The 15802-nt window shown below is 40.8% G+C and overlaps 1 protein-coding gene across 4 annotated transcripts in view; it reads left to right on the top strand.

The window, feature by feature from the left end:
* The window catches only part of sema6a (sema domain, transmembrane domain (TM), and cytoplasmic domain, (semaphorin) 6A), a 166501-nt gene extending 154715 nt beyond the window's left edge, over positions 1 to 11786 (top strand). For all 4 annotated transcript variants that reach the window (XM_036143898.1, XM_036143899.1, XM_036143896.1 and 1 more), the window contains one exon: positions 6826 to 11786. In XM_036143898.1, coding sequence (XP_035999791.1) covers positions 6826 to 7961 — 1136 coding nt within the window. In that variant the 3' untranslated portion in view covers positions 7962 to 11786. The remainder of the gene's footprint in view (positions 1 to 6825) is intronic.
* The last annotated feature ends 4016 nt before the right edge of the window (positions 11787 to 15802 follow it).

The raw sequence follows: 15802 nt of genomic DNA, 5'->3' as shown, positions 1-15802 counted from the left end.
CTCAGTCTATTGGTCCTACATTTGAATGACCTGAATCTCTTCCTTGAGGGGAGAAGGCTGAATAGTCGGTGTTCGGGGGTGGAATGTGTCCGCAACTATTTTTCGTGCTCTACTCAGGCGGCGGGAGTTGGCGATGTCTCCTAGTGAGGGCAGAGGGCTGCTGGGGATCTTTTCTGCAGTCCTTGTTACCCTCTGTAGAGCCCTCCTTTCTGCAACAGAGCAGGAAGTCAACCTCGCAGTAACACGAAGGATTTGTGTAGGAAAGTGATGGCGCTCAGTTCTCCCTCAGCTTTTATGATACATTATCATCCATAACAGATGAGTGGCCCAGCTCCAAAGGCCTTTTTTGTATCACAATCGCGTTTTACTCGTCGGCTTTAAACAGCAATAGAAAGACTGATTATGATCTATGTCTTTCGTACTTTCAAGATTTTCGGTTTTCAGGGCTTAAAACATGATGAATTTTGCCCTTTAACATTTAGTCCGCTCCCACATTCAAGGTCCGCTGCCCTGTTTTTCAACGCACAACACATGAGTGAGCGCAGTTGAGCTTGATGGAGGCTTTATCATTTCTCAGACCGTGTCTTTGTGTAACACCCTGTAGTCAAAAGGTTAGGGCCTGGTACGTAACCCCTCTGTGATGTTTAACCGCCTTTGAAGTTTCCCCAACACCAACACAAAGACAGGCTCTATGGGCTTAAGGCAGACAGTGTCTGAAGAGATTAAAAGAGGGTACGCGTCCCTCTGTGTGTGTCGGACAGATAGAGATAGAGAGGATTCGCACGTTCCAGTCACAGCAGATTGCGATTTTTTCTGATTTACAAGAGCTGCAGATTGAGTCTGTTTTGACATGAAGACGTATCTGAGTATCTGAGCTGTGCGTTTAATATCTGAATGTCGAGACCTGAGGCAGAGTGAAATTAAAACTGATTCACCCACAGAGAGACGCGTCAGGCAGGCGCACATTTTGCAATGCATTTTGGGGGTGATGCAGGATTTAAAACCAGAGGATTGTGGGTGAGGATGAGACTGGAGCAGAAAATCTGTGGGTTTTAGCAGAACTTTGAAGCTCGAAGGTCAAGTTGTATCAGTTTTGAAAAGTTTTGTGAGGATCACTCAGCAGAAACAGGGAAAGAGAGATATCTGTTGCTGCCTAAATTCAAAAGCCCGAAGTCATGTGATATGCCTGAGACAGCTGAGGTGTCCTCTGCAGCAACTTTTCTCACTTTGATGTAAGAGAAACAACTCCCAAGAAAGATAAAAGCCTTTAATGTTTCCACCGTTTTTTGTTTTACCCAAGGCCTTGAAATCACATTGTTATGTAACTGTAAGCTTGCAAAAGAGGTAAGGGATTTTTAGAAGCGCAGGAAGAAGTAAAAACAAAAGCAAAGTTTCCAAAATGTGGTGCATATTGGGCATGCTCAATAACGCTTTGCTTGTGGGATGGAAAATTCACAGGAGAGAGTCCAATGTCTACAACAAAGGATAACTGCTTGTCTAGACTGTCCTCCCCTAACCCTGTCACTTACTTCTTGCAGGGTCATGAGGACCTTTCTCTAGTGGTCAGTGGTGTAGGATAAACCTTAAACAGGTCACCAGACTATCACAGGGGAACACAGACACACAAAGGACCCTTAAAAATAATTTATATCACATAAACCAATTCAGTGTACTTTATTTCAACTCTCTGTACAAATAAAAATCTACATCTGTTTGATGTAGTTTTGAGTTCGCCCCCCTTAGTCAGTATGATGTAGATAGACCTGTTGGTGCAATTTTAGCCGGATGTGTTTTTGGGGTATTCAATTCAATTCATTTCAATTCAGTTCAATCAAATTTTATTTATATAGTGCAAATTCACAACATATGTCATCCCAAGGCACTTTACAAAGTCAAATTCATTTAAATTATACATAGAGATTGACTAGAAAGTTTCCTATCTAGGGAGACCCAGTAGGTTGCATCAAGTCTCTCCAAGCAGCATTCACTCCTCCTGAAAGAGCGTAGAGCCACAGTGGACAGTCGTCTGCATTGTTGATGGCTTTGCAGCAATCCCTCAAACCAAGCGTGCATGAAGCGACAGTGGAGAGGAAAACTCCCCTCTAACAGGAAGAGAAAACCTACAGCAGAACCAGGCTCATTGTGAACGGCCATCTGCCTTGACTGACTAGAGGTTTGAGGGTATGTCTTTAATAGCTTTACACATCTAAAAGGCTGAGATTGTTGCCCTTTCCTTTTTGGAAAATAGCTCATTCTCAGTCAGATTGGGTCAAAAGTATCTTTTATTTTTGCATTTTCTTTGTCCTGTCGCATTTTCTCAATTGGGTTTAGGTTTGGACTTTGACTAGGCTGTTCTAACATGAAAATACTCTGGTGTAAACTATGTCCTTGTAGCTCTGGTTGTATCTATAGTGTCACTGTCTTGCTGGAGGGTGACGGGTTTTGGTCCAGGATCAAGTTGTAATTCGCTCCGTCCCTTTTCCAATCAACTGACCAGGTGTTTCTGCTGTGAAAAAAAAAAAATCTGCATCCACACAGCGTGATACTTCCACCACCATGTTTCATAGTGTGTTCACAATGTTAACTTACCACCACACATCCTGTTTGGCACGTAAGCCAAAAATCTGAAATTTGATTTTATCTCAACGGAACACTGTCTTCCAAATATTTGCCGTGCCTCAGATACGGATTGCATTTTTATTTGCAAATAATCGGCCTCGCCCATTGACAGCTGGAGATAGGCACCTGCCCCCCTCGCGACCCCAATAGGGATAAGCGTTAGATAATGGACGGATGGATAGATGTTCAGACAGGCATCCCTTTCCTTGTAGCTTTGCATGACTTTGTTTTGGCCTATCACATAAAATCCACTCAAGTTTGTGGATGTAGCCACATGGAACACGGACAAAAGTTTGTCCACATTTCATTTGGTTACAACATTATGATATATGGAGAAGGGATGCCAATACCTTTTCACATCTTTGTATGAGACAAAAAGTCACTCACTCACACATTTATACCCAAAGACATTTCAGTATATTTATCAAACACAACTTACACATTTTTGAACTGTTGAAATAATAATTAAAGTTAAATGAAAATGTCCAGCTCAGGTAACTTTAACAACAGGAGAAATCTGAGTAAGACCATGATGACTAACCCATTTACATTTAACAAGAATTGAGCAACGAGAAAGATTCGGCCAAAAATGTATGTTTACACTCCCGATTTCATTTTCCAGTTGGCTTTTGGAGATTTCCGAGGTTTCTTGCCTCAAGTGAGCCTTGAATTCTTCCTGCATTGCTTCTTTGTTAGCAGAAATATTCAACCCAACTGCTCTCATAAGGCGCCCATCACCACTGTGACCACTATCCTCTCTTCCAGAGAATGATAACTCACAAAAACCACATGGTTGTAATTACAGCTTGGGTTTCCACTGAGGAGAACTCTTTCCATACCGAAGCTGAGTAAAAAAAAAAAACAACGGTCTCACTGCTCAAGGGAGTCTAAAGTTATAGAAAACTATACAAAAAAAAAAAAAAGGTCTGAAAGTCAACAAAATGAAAGATAGTGGTGAAGAGAGGTATCTTTTTCTGTCTAAGATGTTAATGCATGAGACGGGAAGCAGATGTTTCACTCCCCAGGCAGGTCATTTGGTCACACGAGTTCTCGGCGTAACACTTGTGAAACCCCAATGCTTCACAGCAAATAATGCTCATCACTTCTCACACCATTCATAGAGCAAGGCTCATCCCTTCTGTCAAAAAAACGTTTTAAACTCCTTAGTTTGACTCCAGATGAAGGATGGAAAGCCGGCATGCCGTCAGCTTTCTCCTGATAAATCAGAAGTTTTAGTTTTACGACAATCGGACAAAACTTCAACTCCTTTTTTTTTCTCTTTCTTATCCGCGTTGAACTTTAAAGTTCAAACGCAGGTTTTCTGTGATTTATTTCAGCCTTTTAAGCAGTTTTTAAAGTCATGTTAATGAAGTATGTCTGCAGTGAGTGAAGATTATGGAACTGGGTTTAACAGAGTCTGGATTTCATGAAAACAGATTATCAGGCTGTCTCTGTGTGTCTCGCTGAAGAGACACAGAAGATATTCTGACAGAGCAGAGGAAAAAAACAGCAAACAGAATTACCCACCTCTGGGTTTTACTGCATTCTTGCATCCAATCTGGGTTGAGCACCTTTTCTTTTTTAAAACTAAACTGATGTTGGTAATTGAAATGCAGATATGCGGGAAATTACTTTTAGACAGCTTAAAGTGTCTCATGAAATCAGATAAAACTTTTAACCTACTGGACTTCTCCACCTTAATTAATGCAAATATATCACCTTTAACTCAACTTCAAACCTCATTTTACAAAATGAGTTCCTAAAACCTGAGCAATTAAGGCTTAAAAGACTCAAGAGCTGGAGTAGAAGATCTCACACAACAGAAAAGATGCCGACTCATGGTAAATCTGAAATTAGGTATTTATTGGATGTCAACTTTTGGGATAAACCTGGTAATTAGCAGCTGATCTCTAGGAGTTCCTGGCTTCTCATTGACAAAGAACTTCAAACAGTCTCCAAACTAGCAGAGACACACAAAGGAAGACTAATGTGCATGTGGATTGGGTGTTTATTTACTATCCCACTGACTTGTAAAAAGTTAAATTGTAAGATACTATAACGCTAAGCCCAAATATATTCGTACCCCTGGCAGATTTAGGTCTAAAGTTTGTTTCTAAAGGGAAATGAAATGAAAGGCATCGCTCCCCAACCCCACCTACAAATTAACAGTGAGAAAAAAACAACAACAACAGAATAATGTTAAAACAAAAAGATTACTTGAATCCTAAATCTGCCAAAGATTTGAATAATTCAGAATCTAACTGTACATGCGGTGCCTTCAACATTTATTGGGAACCCTGATAAAAATGTATGGAAACCCTCAAAATTACTACCATTTTATTTGATTATCTCACATTGAAGAGTTTGCCGGAAATCAAGCTTTGGAGGTATTTTTAAAATTTTAGACCCTTCTCATACTCCTTTAGACAAATTTGCATTTCTGTCAACCCTCGTTGAATTGTTTTAAACCACTAATAGGATTGCTCTGACTGTAAATATGGGCAGGGTTAGGAGAGACTTTGTTTTATTGTATCAATTTCCTTAATTATGAAAATCAGCACAGACTTGCCTTTATGTACTTGAATGAGATGTTCTCCTGTTTTTACCATCTTTAGAAGTCACTAAGTGCCCTTGCGTGATGTCATATTTAGACAATCCACAGCGATTAAATGACACTGATCAACTTTAAAACTTAAAAAAAAGCCTCAGTTATTCTTCTTTATTAGGGGGCGTCTTTGATTGAAACAAGTTTTTAACATCAGATTTTGATGTTTTATACTCAAGTCAAAAAGGTTGAATTTTGATCCTCTCTTCAGCGTGGGACTGTTCTAATACATTAGAAGATCTGCTTATTTTCAGGTGCTTTCTACATCTGCACCCGGGGTGACGAAAAATGTGGAGGCTTTATAAAGTCTGTCCATCCAACAACTGTGTTCTCCAAGGAAACCAGAAACCCAAGCAGTTGTGCAACATTACTGCACCTTTAACTATGTTTCTTGTTGATGGAGAAGAGAGTTTTGCAAATAAAAGACAAAACAAACGTTTTTTGGTTTCCACAGTAGCAGCATGTTGAAGGAGTGCAGCCGGATAGTTCTCCAGCGCCAACAAAACGCTGTGGAGACGGGTCTGCTTCAGCGGCACAAAACAACTTTAATATACTACAATTTTTGTTTTCTGAAGCACTTTTTTCTTTTCTTCTTTCCTTTAAACAAGCAGCAGCTTATTTTTAAATTGGATATCATTTTTTTTATAGTTTCTTAAATGTGCAGAAACGCCCAAACTGGAAAATTATACTTTTATTGGCTAATTCTTAAAGTATATTTACCTAATTTATACCTTAAAAAAGACATTTGGGCATTTGTTGATATTTGAATTTATTGAATAATAGCTTAGTTTTTTGTAAAGTGACATTTATAAATATATATAATGTGGTGATGAAACAATCACTCAGTCCTTGACTGAAATTGGCCTGTTTGCTCTTGATTGGCAGTGCCAATGGATTAATATGATATGAAAAGATAATAAGATAAGAAATTTAAACCTATTAAACCTGGTGACAGGCCGAGGAGGTAATTTGTTTATTTAAATCTGGTGTGCTGAAAAAGGTTCAGATTCAGATTCAGATTATTAAATAATATTCTATTTTCCTGTATCTCTGTGTTTCTGTTCCTGAGAATCATTCTCTGATGAAGCCCCAATGATAAAGCTCATTGGATTTAGTGCCTGATCAAAGGCTTTTGAATGTATTCTCTAGGATTCATGAGATTGGATTCAGGCTTCATGAAAAGTCTCACATTTGCATCCGTGAAAAGAAAAGGGATTGAGTATTTCATGCTCCTTTATCTGCTCTCAAATCTTTCTCATTTTACCTGGAGGTTTTATGTGAGTTTTAACTGGGAATCCTAATCACCCCTAAAAAACATCCTCCGTCTGAGATTGTGTCTTTGGGAAATATTGACTTTCCACACCTGAAGCTACCATTTCGAGTCATTTTCTAAAATCATTTCGCATAACAGGATAAATCTTCCTTCATTTGCATATTTTTCATAAAATTATTAAAACCTTTAATCCCTTTTTGTCCTCCCAAAACAAAAAGATTTTATTCTACGTTTTGGTTTCTTGAACTTAGAGGTAATTTCTTGCACCAAAGTCCTCGTTCTTGTCCTTCTGAGAGTCTGACTGGTATTTGTGAATGTCTCTCTGCAGGTGTGATCCGTGAGAGCTACCAGAAGGGCCGTGACCAGCTGGTTCCTGTAACCCTCCTGGCCATAGCTGTCATCCTGGCATTTGCAATGGGCGCCATCTTCTCCGGTCTCATCGTCTACTGCGTCTGTGACCACCGGCGGCGAGATCTGGACCTGACGGGTCGCAAGGAGAAGGACACCCTCCACCTCCACTCCCGCCGCGGCTCGATGAACAGCGTGACCAAGCTGACCGGCCTGTTTGAGACGCAGGCCAAAGACGGCCGCCCCGAGGCCATCCTCACCCCTTTGATGCACAATGGGCGCCTGACGCCGAATGCCAAGATGCTGATAAAAGCCGACCAGCACCACCTGGACCTCGCTGCCCTGCCAACACCCGAATCCACTCCCATGCAGCCGCGCCGTAAGCCCAGCCGCGGGAGTCGCGAGTGGGAAAGAAATCAGAACCTCATCAACGCCTGCACCAAGGACATGCCGCCTATAGGCTCTCCTGTCATTTCCACAGACCTGCCGCTGAGGGCTTCGCCCGGCCACATCCCCAGCGTGGTCGTTTTGCCTCTGCCGCAGCATCAGCACCAGCTTCAGCCTCATCTGCAGCAGTCCTACCAACACGAGTACGTGGAGCAGCCCCATCACAGCGACCTGAGCATGGCCCACGGCGTCATGGAGGACCAAGGCGCCACCTTGGAGTACAAGCCGGGAAAGAGCCACATGGTGGATCCAGACGGTATGTTGCCGCCTCGCGTTCCCCAGCGAGAGGCGTCACTTACCGTCCCTCCCGCCGTTCCTCAGATGGGCAAACGTCTGGAGGTCCACTCGTCGGTGTACGGCCTCCGGAAAGGATCGGCGTCTTCTGCGTCCGGATCCTCGGCCCTCAGGAAGCACAACACCAACTCGTCCAACTCCTCCCATTTGTCGAGACATCACAGCTTCCGCGTGGAGACCCCTCCGCCCGCACCGCAGAGGGTGGACTCCATACAAATGACAACGCAGGGCATATCGCTGTCTCGGCAGCCTGGGATGATCACTTACGGCTCGCTGCCTCGAACGGGCAGCAAACACCTCAAACCCGACGTCCCCCCGAAGCCCTCCGTAGTCTCTCTCTCAACAAAAGCAAAGTCCAGTGACCCCGGCACATAGTCAGCTCGTAAACCCCATTAAACTAGACTGAGCGGACAGAAGCGAGAGGTGTTTTCAGACAGAGCGAAGAAACAGGGAATACTGTACAACTTGCATCTCCTTTTTAGTGCTTTTGTTTGTTTTCGGTGGAATTATCACAGATTTTTTTTTTTTTGTTTTTTTTTTATAAAATAATTTGTTTTTATATAAATATGTAAATATCCAATGGGTGTTCTCTGTTGTTGAGCTCAGCTCCCAGTTTTGTCTGTAAACACAAAGAGGAAGACGTACTGCTGGAAGAGGAAGTGAAGCCTGTCCTGATATTTCACATATTGGCACCCTGTAGCATTCAAGATGGTGGCTTTCCTGTTTGTAGTGTCTTCAGTCACCGGGACTTGACTTTTAATACATTATCGTGCCGACTGAATCGCATAGTGACGGCGCAGAGGTCAGGAGATGGACAGTAATCAATGTACAGAAGCACTCAGAGAGACTGAATTCAGTCTGAGTCCTGTTGGAAACTGTGAAAAGAGCCTCAGTGTTACAGCAATCAAGACCTGCCCGGGCGCCGCTCAAAGCCTGGCCGGAAGAATCTTCTACTGTACTGAACAATACGTGACTGTTAATACTAATAGCCTGTTGTATTTATTTTTATTAAGTGCTTTAAAAGAACGAACTGACTTTCTAGGCTTGGACAGAGAGAGAGAAAGAGAGAAAGAGAAGACAAAGAAGAGGTCTTTTAATATTAATTAATCAAGTGAGGAAAACAAAAATATTTAAAGTCATTAAACTGGAGCCAGTAGAACTTTTCTTGTAGACTTTAAAATAAAAAGGTCTTACTGCGTGCTCAGTGGGACCTGCAGCTTGTCGTACAACGAAGAGGAGGAGATATTTATTTCAACTGTGCCAGACCAGACTTTTACCGTTACAGACTAGAGTTTCCATGGTTTTGAACCAATTGAGAAAAAAGAAAAAGAAAAGAAAAAACATCTTAAAAAATCTCCCCCTTTCACTCCTCCGACGAGCACCCAACCCCCCCGCCCCCCCTCCTCTTCCAATCAGCACTGTGGTATTTTTCTTTTTTTGTCCAAAAAGAATTTGTCCTGATTAGCGCACTGTTGCATGTTACACATGAAAAGGAAGAGGTGCTGCAGCAACAGTGCAGGAATCAGCATTCAAAACGAAGCTAATCGTGGCAACAGAGAGAGAGAGACGCTGGTCCGCTGCGGCGTCGCGTGGACGAGCAGAGAGAAAAAAATAAAAATCTGAAAAAATGGGAACAAAAAAAAAACTTTTTATCATCTGCTTATTTTTCCACATGTAAATTTGTGCCTTACACCCTAAAGTAGTGACAATGTTTTTCTTTAATAGTTGTTAACTTTGTGTCCTTGTTGTATTCCTTTTTATTTTCATTTTCTTACGTCATATTTCCCTTGTTTGATAAAAAAAAAAATGCAGTTAAAGAATGTAGGTGTTATTGTTGTAATTCTGGTCCCTTAGACATTAACACAGTTAACAGGTCAGACGGAGGAGAGGAAGGAGCAATCACTTTCTTCTTTTTTACCCCTTTCTGCACACACACACACACATTCACACATCTTTCTGGTTCATTTCTGACTGTGCCATTAATCCGCTTCGAGCAGCCCTTTACGTTGTGTTGGCATTCTCCGTGATTTCATTTAAAAAATATATATATATACACAAGTTAAGCGTCCTGGTGTTTGTTTATAATCTTTTATGTTGTTAGATGTAATTATCAGACAAGTTGAGATGTGTTACCCTTTCAGAAGGCCAAGGCTTTTAGGTGCATTGCAATAATAATGCAACAGCACCACAGAAAGCTATTAGTATGAGATACAACAGGCCCCCAGTGAGCTAACGCAGCTCACTGCTACTTATTATAAGCATTCATTTCTTAGGCAGTTGCATAAACAGGCTGGTTCCTGTGAAGAAAGCTGGGATTTTAAAACAGTAGTAAAAAAAAAAGTTTCTCTATTTAACCCCGTTCTTTTGTAAGAAAACTATTTGAAAATATTAGTGTTGCTTTGTTTTTATTTTTGCTTTCTTATCAAGGCCTGAGAGTTTGACTTATGTGACCTCTTCTGTTTCCTACGATCACCCCTCACCAAAACACTTAAATCCGTGGAGCCTAGTGGATCCTAGTGGTGTACGTGTAGCTAGGTCAACGTTTTCTTGATGTCCAGCGATTTGTTTTTCTGTTTCTCAATGGAGGAAAGCCAACGATGTCTCTATCCACAGCTGAGCAAAGAGGGATATGTAGGATCTTTGAATGGGTTTCTTTTTTTTTGAGCGTGTGTGTGTGTGTGTGTGTTGTCTATATGCTTAAAGGATTTGGTTGCAAAATCAGGTGAAAATTTCCTCAAAGCATGAGCCAGAATATCAAAACATGTTGTTGACAGTTTTTTCCAGGATATATAGCGTTGGGAACATTCATTTGCACCCCTGTTAAAAATAAATTCTGTGTAAAAAAACAACAACCTTAAAATAGTTCAAATAAGCGTTTATTACAATAACATGATCTCACAAGGCAAAGTCCAACATTTAATTGGGGAAAAATCTGTTTAACGAAAAGAAAACAGTATTAGCACTGGTCATTAGATCAGTGCTAATACTGGTCTAATGACCTCTTTCTGTCAAAGATCTACAAAATGGCTATCTGATCACTATCGAGCTTTACGTATCCTGGTAGATCCCACCAAAGTTTCATGTAAAGTGGTGTTTTAAAAAGTATTATAATGTTATAGGCACACAGCATCACACATCCTCCAATGTGCCTAACAGTAGGCATGAGGAAATTCATCATTTGTTTCATGCCAAACCAATCTGGAGTGTTTTTTGGCTGAAATTTCTCTTTTCTTGGCATCACTCCAAACATCAAGATGGCCCTAAGATGCATCTCTTTGCTGTTCTCTAACAGTAAACTTTGGATCCTCCTTCCTGTCACACTGCCATGATGGCAAGATAAATATCCTCATCCAGCCTTGTTTTACTCTAGGAAAAACTAAAGTCACGGATGCTCTGAAATGTAAAACATGCATTTAGAAGATCCCATAATTGCGCCACTGGTGATTATGTTACAAACAATTAACTCTTAACATTTTCCCTACTAAGTATGTGTGCTCAAATTAAAGGTTGGATTTTCCTTTCCCTCAAATTTCTCAAGTGTGAGGTCATATTAGTTACAATAAAAGATTAATTCAATTTAAAGCCTTTCACACATTTACCATTTAATGTGTGCAAGTAGTCCAAAATAAGCATGGAGGTATGAAAGTTTCTCTGGTAGGGACTGGACACAAGTTCATCCCTGTTTCCCCAAGCCTGGAATATAACCAACAACCTGTTAACAAATGTTCTGATTCATGAATCATTGTGTCGACATAGATGGAGGACAACAGCCCCCGTTAAGGCGAGAGGGTTAAATGTCCTCTTTCTGTGTAGACAGGTGAATCTGTGGGTGTGTTTATTGTGAGCGTCAAGCATTTAGATGTCAGAGCAGGACTCGAGGATTTTTCTACTGGCTGGATTAGGACTGACTGTGACGGCTGCTGTGGACAGTGAGGTTCTTTAGTGTGTGCCTTTTTTGTCTTTCACCCTTGTTATAATTCACTGCTGTTAGATGCAAATCAACTCTTATCGACTTTTCAAACTTTTGAACTTTGTAAGCTTGTAAGATATTGTGACGTCACAAACGTTTTTTGCCCTACTCTCTCTCCACTTCCTTAACATCTGATTCACAGCTTAATGTATGTTGTAAAGGAAAAAAAAACTCTTTAATTTAATGCGAAATGTAACGAAAAAAAGGAAATAAAATTCTTGTCACGAAGACTGATTTGTCCTTGACTTATTCGCTGGTTCCTTTGCCGGAGGCTGTTATCTTTCCCATTAGATTTCTTTTTATTTTCTTAAGCTGTTACCTTTAGTGCGACATCAAAATGAAGATCTGGTTTTACACAGGATCTGAAATCTTTTTACTTGCACAATCCTTTTAAGGAAAATACTTAACTTATTTAAGTTTATTTAAATTTATCTTGTTTAGTTATTATGACCTGCAGTTCACGAGAATCTAGAAAAGGTTTGTATATAACTAATGACAAAATGAATGTAATACAGAAATATTATGTTATGGCATACTAAAGCTTTAGGAACACCACTCACTTGACAGTTTTCCAGCTGAGGGTCAAGACACCGTCTCCAAGGAGGGTAACCCATTGTTACAAGCTGGCTGTTCAGAGTGCTGTACATAAGCGTGTTAATGGAAAGTTTACTGGAAGGAAAAACTGTGCCAGGATATAAAACAATGAAGAGATGCCTGCAGTCTGGATAGCATTGTGAAACAAAACCCATTCAGGTGGTTGGGAAAGATTTACAAGGTGACAACTGTAGCCTGAGTCAAACCTTAAAGAGCCACATCACATAAACACATCCAGGACCTGAGCCTCAACTGATGCCTTCCTTTTGTCGAGCCACTCCTTAGCAGGAAAGAAAGATAGAAGTAATTAGTAGCAATAATTAATAGATAATAAGGGCTACTGAGGTAAAAATCCTATGCTCAAGTTACACAGAAGACAGAAAGCAGCTGATTTACAGAACAACATAAGTAAACTTTGCAATATGCATGAATGTACAAACAAACACACCAGGAAAAACTCAAATGTGTGCAGATAGACATTAATGTCTGAGAGACGGTATCATAAATTCTCAATTAGATTAAGAACCTGTGGAACCATTAGCATGTATGTAAACACTGAGTCTGAGATTATGAACTCTGGGTTCGCTTAGACGTTTAGACCCATCTGTCTGTATGATTTGATTGAAATTATGTGGTGTGGTGTGGTGTGGTGTGGAACGATGACGGACTGGCAAAGGAGTGTCAGGCAGAGTGAGGCTTAAGTAGGGAGGCTGGCAGGTGAAGTGAGTCTGGCTAATTAGTGGCTGGCAGGTGTGACTAACTGCAGTGGAAGGGAAGGCTGAAGTGAGGCCAGCCACTTCTTTTCAGCTACAGATAAGCTGCTACTCCAACAGACCTCACCTTGGAAGATAGCTGATGCGACCAGAGACTCAAAGAAGGTCTCCAGAAACGGGCCAAGCACAGTTCCCTGTGGTGCTCCGAAGCTGCAGACCAACACTGTCAGAGACACATTCTTGTGCCACAACCAACATGCCTAAAGTCTAATAGGATGTTTCCATAGTCACTGATAATTTGAGGAGCCATGTCATCTACACCCGTCTTATCAGGAAGTTAAGAGCACTTCATACTTCTGTCTGCTGACAAGCTTATGGGGATGCTGATTTCATTTCCCAGCAGGACTTGGTGCCTGCCCACAATGGTACCAATACCTCAGTACCTCAGGGATACTCCTAGTAAGAAGCCGAGAGACACCAGAGCTAACAATGCAGATAAGCTGAAGGCCATTATTACAGACCCATTCAATAAAATAGATTATTACTGAAAGGTGCTTTTATTTCAGTGACTCAGTTTGACACACATTATGACGGACTCACACGTTATTTCTGTTGATTGAGACGATTCTCCGCTTACAGCTAATGAATATAAGACAATTAAGATTAGAAAATTACAAAAATAAAACATCCATCCATCCATTTTCTAAACCGCTTAGTCCCTCATGGGGTCGCGGGGGGTGCTGGTGCCTATCTCCAGCGTTCACCAGGCGAGAGGCGGGGTACACCCTGGACAGGTCACCAGTCTGTCGCAGGGCAACACAGAGAGACAAACAACCTTTCACACACACACTCACACCTAAGGACAATTTTGAAGAAGCCAATTAACCTAACAGTCATGTTTTTGGACTGTGGGAGGAAGCCGGAGTACCTGGAGAGAACCCATGCATGCACAGGGAGAACATGCAAACTCCATGCAGAAAGACCCAGGGGTGTACTTGAACCCAGGACCTTCTTGCTGCAAGGCAACAGCGCTACCCACTGCGCCACTGTGCAGCCCAAAAAAAAATAAAACAATTCAAAAAAATTTTAATAAAGAAATAAGGGCTCGATGAAAAGTATGTTTAATACCTGCTTAAAGTTATTTTTTAAAGGTTTAATCTGACAATCCAGCCTATTTGAGAGGTATATTCTAATTAATGGATTATGACCATAAAGTGACAACAAAAGTATTAGCAGCCTATACCATACAGTACATGGACAAACATGGTAGTAGACCGACATTTCTTAAATCAAAAATCCTTTGACTTAAATTGGTCTTAAATAATATTAAATATCAGAGATAATGACTGTAGGGGTATTCATCACCCGTAAACTAGAATCATTAAAACGAGCAGAAATAAATACTTTAAATGCTTCACTCAGTGGCAAATCTAAATGAGTTAAATGAATTAAACAAATTAACTTTTCAGTAATATTCTAAGTTATTAAAATGCACTTGTACTGGCAAGTCAGCGCTTCAAAATAACATAACGGGTGTTTTTGGATGGTGGGAGAAAGACTGAGTACCAAAGGCTTGCATGGTGAGAGCGTGCAATGTATGCTCACCAACACAGGTTTACTGTGTTGGTGACAAAGCTGAAATTCCTTTTTACACATCTGCAGTGTGCATGCCTTGCTTACGTTTCAGTCGGCTCCTAAGAGTCTCTCCTTCAACCCAGCACCAACTAATGGACCATTTGTCCACACAGGCAATCAAAAACTATAATTACATTTGGAAAATATGTCCCTTCTGGTGGTCCTGCGTCGTCAAAACGGGGTGCAGTAACATGCCGACTGTGAAATACAAACTTAATGTTTATTCTCTTTAAATTATTAACAGATAATCTTTATTTCTAGGCCTAAACAAATAGCACGACTGGATTACCCACGAGACAAACAGTTGTTCATAAGCTTAAGCTCCCCATGCACTCAAAATCCTAGTACAAGATTCTTCCACACTTATTTTAATCACATATAATGTACATGTAATGAAAAAAGTGACATGAAGTATAAAATAATATTTAAAAATATATTTTATTCTCTTTTAGTTTGCTCCTAGCCTCATACATGGACTCTATTATTCCACAGTGAATGGTGTAGGTAAGGTTGAAGGACAGGCCCATGAACTAATGAGAAAAAGCTGAATGCTGAACATTATTTCACTTATTTATTTAGATTTCCTGCAGCAGCATGCACTCCAGCATGTAACAGGCTGTCACCCAGCATGCCCTGCATGACAGCCTGCACCCCTAATGCCACAGGTGGCGCTGCTCTGGATGAGACCAAACCTTCCCCGTGGCTGCTGGCAGTATCATGCTGTGGGGATGCTTATCTTCAACAGCGACGGGGAAGCTGGGCTGAAATCATGGGTAGAGCAGAAGTGGGGTAAATACTGGGCATTCATGGGGGGGGGAAGACCTTTTAAGGTTGGAAACACACTCCACGACTTTGACAGCTGTCACAGATTTGGAAAAGATGAGGTGTTCACATTCACAGGCTGGTTTTGTTTCACCGCTGAAACACTAAAAATTTTGTTATTTCTACCTAAACAAATAACAATAATGTCTTGTTTAAGCTAGACAGTGCAAATAAACAAGAAAAGATTTATGCTAAATATTCTAGATGGAAAATATTTTATCAGAAATGTCAAGTCGTTAGATTAAGTCCCATTACCTTTATGTTCAATAGGTGAATTGCTGGCTATATTTCAGGCCTGTCATTATTTACTGTGTATTTGTCTTGAATATCCGAGTATCTCTCTGTTGCATTTGTCGTTCACTATGTGATATGTTGTATAGTTGCATATAAAGTTTTAAGAAACCTTGGATGATGCTGTGTCCCGTCCTGTCCTGGCTGTCAACAACACGCGTTTGTAGTTTTGCCTGTAATCAGTTCATACA

Source organism: Fundulus heteroclitus, chromosome 12 (assembly GCF_011125445.2).
Source record: "Fundulus heteroclitus isolate FHET01 chromosome 12, MU-UCD_Fhet_4.1, whole genome shotgun sequence".
Lineage (NCBI taxonomy): Eukaryota > Metazoa > Chordata > Actinopteri > Cyprinodontiformes > Fundulidae > Fundulus > Fundulus heteroclitus.
This window is presented reverse-complemented; position numbering and strand designations above follow the sequence as displayed.